Below are 6,000 nucleotides of genomic sequence, written 5' to 3'. Positions count from 1 at the left end.
TCAAAATTTCTTGAATGCCCGCACATCTACACACAATGTAGATATGTAAATAGACAAGGGAAATATGATAGAAGCATGGGAATTAAGGGAGAATAGAGAAAGAGCATTTATTTCAGCTTGATGTATCAGGGAAGACTTCCTGGGGGAGGTGACATTTGAGCAGAACTTGGCCAAGTAAGAGAGCAAGGCCATTGCATGTAGACACATAGGGAAAGAAACAGCAGTGTGCACCTGAAACTACAGTTTGCATTGGTTCCCTTCCTCGGAAGCCTTCTACCCCAAGGTGCACACCGTCAATCCTCCAGAGGCCTAGGTAACATGATCATAGAATAGAGAGAAAGCCCAGATGCCAAGAAGCCAACACTTTATTTGGTACAGACCTAGCATGCTGGGAGCCCCACGCCCCACGGGATGTGCCTCTGCTGGGCCCCTCTGGCCTCTTGAGGGTGGCCACATTGGCTGTGGACTCGGGGCCCCCAGGGAGGCCTGGCTGGTCTTTGTCTCTCTCTCCGGAACGTCGTGGGGTCGGGAAGTCTTCAAGGAGGGCAGTGTGTCGCAGGAGGCTGGAAACAAATGCAGGTCAGAGCTGAGAAATGGGGCCTGGGGAGTGTGTTTTGGTGGGTGGAAGCCCCTGGAGCCCATATTCCCAGGTGGCGTTACTGCAGCGATGTGCTGAGCGGAATGAGATAGGAGCGGCAGAAGGGAAACGAGTGGAGGGAGCCTGAGAGACATCCTGAAGGGCCACCATTTCCAAGTGCAGGTACCGGACACGCACTGTGGCCGCTGGGGCAGTGCTCTGGGCTGGGGTCTCTGATTCACATGCCGCTCACAATGCGACTTCGGGTAGTTGGCATTATTACCATTTTCCAGCTGAGAACACAGACGCTCAGCAAGGTTGCATCGCTCGGCAGTTACAGGGAAGAACTGAGCTCTGGGGGCTTGAGTGGTTCCGAATCCCGTAACACATTTGTATCGTGGGCAACGGAGCTGTATTGCCGAGCTCAAGACTCCAGCGTACGAGTCAAAGGCGGAGGAGACTTTTAGGCAGGCGCTCCGTTATCACAGCGAGCGCTGCTGGGAGGGGGAAGGGGAGCTGAGCTTTAAAAAAAAATGGCAGAGACAAGATGTTCTGTGACGGCGTCTGCTAAGCACTGTTCCCGTTCGGGACGTGTGCCCTTTACTTGGCCTTTGAAACTGCGTTCTGTGTCCCCAGAGCATAATAATGTAAATGAATATCAGATCTCTCCTCAGTAATTGAGAGCAGAGAGAAGGCCATGTTAAGTCAATTTAATTTGCTCTGATACAGTCCAAGCCCATCTCCGCGGAAGGGGCAATGGCTTTTTGATGGGCTGAGGGTGACTCTCAAAGTGACAGGACATGCGGCTTGTTTGGGTCCAGGAGGCCTCTGGAAGGAGGGCTGGTGGCTGAGCCTGGTGTGGGCTGAGCACGACCACTTGACCACCTGAGCCTTGAGCCGCTGCGAGTTCTGAGCTTCAGTGACGTGGAGATTTACAGACGCTGGGGTGGGGGGCCCGCCACTGGGATGTGGGTTTGCACTGCATCTGAACCTGGAGGGAGGCTCTAACGCCCCCTCTGCTGCTTCCCGGCCTGCCTCATGGGGCTTTGCATTTCAGTCAGGAGCTGTGAAGTGGAACACTCAGTGCCCTGGAGTCTGAAACCTGCACTACGAGGCGAGGCGCAGTCAGGGGCCAGCCTGGCCTCAGGGCAGAGAGCACTGGACTGGGAGTCAGGGTGGCTGGGTTGGTGGCAGACTCACTGGGTGACGTTGATCTTGAGGTCTTCCTTACTTGTCCAGGAGTGAGGTTGGAGTCTGCGAGTTCCAACCCCCCCTTTAGATGTACGAGTCTAAGCTCTGCCTCAGTTTGCCCTCCACAGAGGCAACCCCTTTGAAGACCCAGCTCCATCAGTGTGGCTCTGAGTTTACTCCCAAAGAGGCCTGGAATACGTACCTAAGGAAAAGTGTCACCAACAAAAGTGTGGGGACGCTGGAGTTTCGAATCCCAGTTCTGCCTGGGTGATTCTGCACAAGTGCCTTAACCTATATGATTCTCAGTTTGTCAACCTATAGAATGGGAATAAATCATACTCACCACCTCTTGGGGTAACTGTGGGCACCAAATGACTGCCTGATAAACACATTCAATCAACTGGAGCTGTTATTAGCAACGAATGTCTCTTCCTACCTTTACTGCAGAGAAGTGCCAGGATCGGAACAGGAGGAGAAGGCAGAGGGACGCACTGCTGCTCCCACAGTGTCGCTCTGGGATCTTTGTACTTGTCCCCTCCTCCCCCTTCTTGGGCCCCAGTTTCTCTTTACATATTTAATGCAAGAGTTGGACTTCACTGACGTCAAGGCCTCGTCTACGCTAGCCTGACCCTCCCCCCATCCACCCGGGCTCTCGCGTCACTGTGTGGACAGATGCCTCCATGGCTCCCCCAGCACCAGGTGAAAGGAGCGCTGGAAAGAGAACAGGACAAGGGTGGGAAAACTTTAAAAGCCCAGCGCCTCCTTCAGGTCCCTCCCCCCCGCCCCCACAGGACCCTCATGCTTTCTGATGGGTCTGTATTTTCAAAAGCAGAGAAACCGGTGGCACCTAGTGAGGGCTTCTGATAAGTTTTGCATTTACCAGCAACACATTATTTGCATAAATAGCAACACATTATTTCAGTGAAAACTTAAAAGCAGTAGCAGCAACCGGTTGCCTCCAGGCTGCCAGATCTGGGTGGACCACCTCGTTTCCTCCCCCCAGGAGGACAGGCCAGCCTGTCGCTGTTACCTGAGCTGGTTCCTACTTCTGTAGGTATTTCTTCATGATGCTCTCAACATCCTCCTCTTTCCTCCCTGTCCCCGGCTCTTTGATTTCGGGGGATGTTCTCTCACCACCGTCACCCTCCAGCCGTGGGATTCTCGGCCGACTCTTGATGCTGTCGGCGCTTTTGAAGGACACGATGGAGCTGGAGGAAGAGGATGAGTCGGAGAGGTGAGCGGGGTCCTCCTTGGACTCCGGGCTCCTTTTCAAAACGGTGGTGATCCCTGAGAGAAAGCCCCTGTCGGCCTCATCCGTCTCAAAGCGGACGCTTGAACGCTGTGAACTGTCTTGCCCATCTCTGGCTGCTCGGGCCAAGGACGTAGGCGTCTCGGGCTTCCGGATAGCCGGGAGGAAGTCATCGAAACCCACTTGGGGCTTGCGTTCATAGTTGAGGTTCGGGACCTTCCAGCTGAATGGGTCGCTGCCCAGGGGGTCCCCCATCAGGTGTGCAAACTGGCGGTTCTGGAAGACGAGCGGCTCCTTCCCGAGGTCTGGACAGCCCGCATCTTCCAGCGAGGACTCCAGACAGCGCCTCCGCGGGCGCAGCGTGGGCGACAAGAACGAGCGCCTAAGCGCCGTCGGGGAGCTCGGGGTCCTACGCGAGCCGGGCCCCGATTCCAGAAGGGACTCGCAGGAACTGAAGCGGGTCTTCAGCTTCTCGGGCGGCGGGCTGGGGCCCCCCACGCTCTTCGAGGAGATGCACTTCAGGCTGGTGGACCGCAGCAGCCCGGCCGACGCGTCCAGGGGTGACTCGGCCCCGGCCCTCAGAGCCAGAGCGCCCTCGTCGCTGCCGGTCCTGGCCCTCCGCAGCGTGGACGCCCCGGTGGTCTGGTAGATGGGAAGGGTGGGCCAGTCCTCCAGGCCCAGCGGCGACCCCCGGCCCCTCTGTGCTCTCTTCCTCCGGAGCCCTTCCACGAACTCTGACAGGGCGGCCGACGGGCTGGGCAGCTTGTCCCTGGGCCGCGGGGACGCGTCTCCACTCCGGGAAGACGGGGAGGAGGACAGCGCACCCGACCTCTCCGGGGGCTTTCTCTGGACGCCACACTCTTTGCCGTCCCCGAAGTGGCCGTACTTTCCTCGGCGGAGGGAGAGCGGGGAGGCGGCCTTGTCCCCCGAGGTCCTGCCGTGGGCGTCCCGGGCCCCGTCGCTGGCCTCCTCCTGGATCCTGCGCCAAGAAGAAACCCGCCGTCAGCGGACACCGTGCCATCTCCACAGTCGGCGCGACTGAGCCCCAGAGCGCGGGCACTAATACTATTTTTCTTTGGAAATGCTGACCCCACCTGCACCCTCCAACGAACCGTACGATTTAATGCGCAGACTCAAGCCGTGTAAATGATTTCTCGTCGCTTTCTGAAATGCAATTTCTGTCTATAATTAAACCTGACTAAGTACGTTTGAGTAGATTAAAACTGCACCTCTGACAGATGACTCAGATTTACGAGGCATCATCTCTGACATGATAGGACCTGTCACCACACAGCCTGCTGTGAAATAGGTAATTTGCTTCTTGAAGACTCAGGGGCACCTACGGGAAGTTATTTATTTATTTAGGGCCAAGCCCGGAGGACAGCCCCACCAAGCAGAGCTTGCTAGAGCCAGTGACCCAAATATGCATCTGAATGAGATGCTCCGAGACACTCCTGATTGTTTCATGGGATGGCGGTAGGATTAAAAACAAACAAACAAACAACAAAAAAAATGGTCCTTCAAAAGGGAAACATCTACATCAAATCAACTTGAAACCAAGACTATACACAAGAGGACAGACGCTTTCTATTCTGGGACTGCCAGGCAGAGGCATCTTGCAGCAGCTGAGCCAAAACCACTCTGCCTCTGAAGAGTGGGAATCTCGCAGTGGGGCAAAATTATAGACTGTAAAACGAAAAGCAGGGCTTAAAGGAGAGAGACTGGAACCCATCCACTGTTCTTTAAAAAATAAAATCTATTTGTCCTCCCTCTAAGACCAACGACCTCCTTCCCAGACAACAGCAAAGCTGTAATTTATAAAAAAGCAAGAAGGAGCGCCAAATGTCAGAGTTCGGGCGTGGCGGCCAGGGCCAGGGCTGGGCCTGAAGAAGGTGGGAGCAACGGTGATGCCGGTTCCCAGCCGTCAGCCCCCGCTTGCTGCTCTGTCACGACAGGAATGATTACAAGAGCCAGCCTCCTACACATAAAGGTTGGAAGTCTGGCACAAGACTGAGGAAGGTGTCCTGCTCACCACAGTCTGATGACCACCATTTCCATCCCCGGACCATGCAGGATAGTTTAGAAGAAAAAGAGCTGACCACAGTGACCCAAAGGACTTTTCAGTCTCAGGAGGAGCCAAGCCCATGGCCCCTGGAGGTGATGTCAGGAGTGGAGAGTACAGACAGGGTAGGGGGTTGGGATCTTTTTCAGGGACCTGGGTGGGGACCTAGGCACTGCCTTCCTGAGCTCCCACCATCCCATAAGCCTCTCTCTTCTGATGCTAGCAGGAGCCTCCCCTGACCCAGGACCATGGCGATGATACTCTGTGAAAAGGTTCCATGAGTGACAGGCACAGGCCTGGCTGCGCTCACCTGTCCCTCCTCATGCCCTAGGTCAGCTAGGTGGAGAGGATCAGTGTCACAGTCTGGGGGCGGGGAGGAGACCACGAGATGGATCCCAAGGTAGGCGTGTAGACGCGCTGCCTCCATCACGCACTGTCCTCACTATCCTTAGTCTTCCAGGGGGCTCAGGCTCCCGACCTCCTCCCCAACCTCCTGTCTTGTTGAGTTAGCCCCTGGCTCACTCTGCTGCAGCCACACGGGTCTCCTGGGACAGGCCATGCTCTTCCAGCCTCCGAGGTTTGCATTTGCTGTTCCTTTCGTTGGATGCACTCCTTCCCCCTCCTCCTAGCCCAGGTCACCGTCCTGATCTCACAAGAAGATCAAAGGGAGGGAAGAAAAGTCCTGGGCCCCCGCGCTGGGCACCTAGCTCCCCAAGTAATTGTTAACGGTTATGATGAATAATAATCGATAATGAATGGCTATTAATCATCAATAATTAGTCGTTAGGGCTCATTACGATTACTGCTAACAACCTCTGGGTCTCTGGAGCCTAACCCACCACCGGGCTCCACGAAAGCCTCATGTGAAGTCCCAAGAGGAGTGGGCAGGAGAATGAACGGGCAGGTGACCCTGCCTCCCAT

At 55.6% G+C, this 6,000-nt stretch overlaps 1 protein-coding gene across 1 annotated transcript in view; it reads right to left on the bottom strand.

Moving 5' to 3' along the window:
* Nucleotides 1–507: 507 nt before the first annotated feature.
* Nucleotides 508–6,000, bottom strand: part of MYO18B (myosin XVIIIB) — a 227,522-nt gene continuing 222,029 nt past the window's right edge. Inside the window, exons 42-43 of the mRNA XM_082641570.1 lie at nucleotides 2,799–3,996; nucleotides 508–563 (exon numbers count right to left, since the gene is read on the bottom strand). Coding sequence (XP_082497696.1) covers nucleotides 2,811–3,996 — 1,186 coding nt within the window. The 3' untranslated portion in view covers nucleotides 508–563; nucleotides 2,799–2,810. The remainder of the gene's footprint in view (nucleotides 564–2,798; nucleotides 3,997–6,000) is intronic.

The sequence above is a fragment of the Mesoplodon mirus genome (genome assembly GCF_964341445.2).
Source record: "Mesoplodon mirus genome assembly, chromosome: 13".
Lineage (NCBI taxonomy): Eukaryota > Metazoa > Chordata > Mammalia > Artiodactyla > Ziphiidae > Mesoplodon > Mesoplodon mirus.
This window is presented reverse-complemented; position numbering and strand designations above follow the sequence as displayed.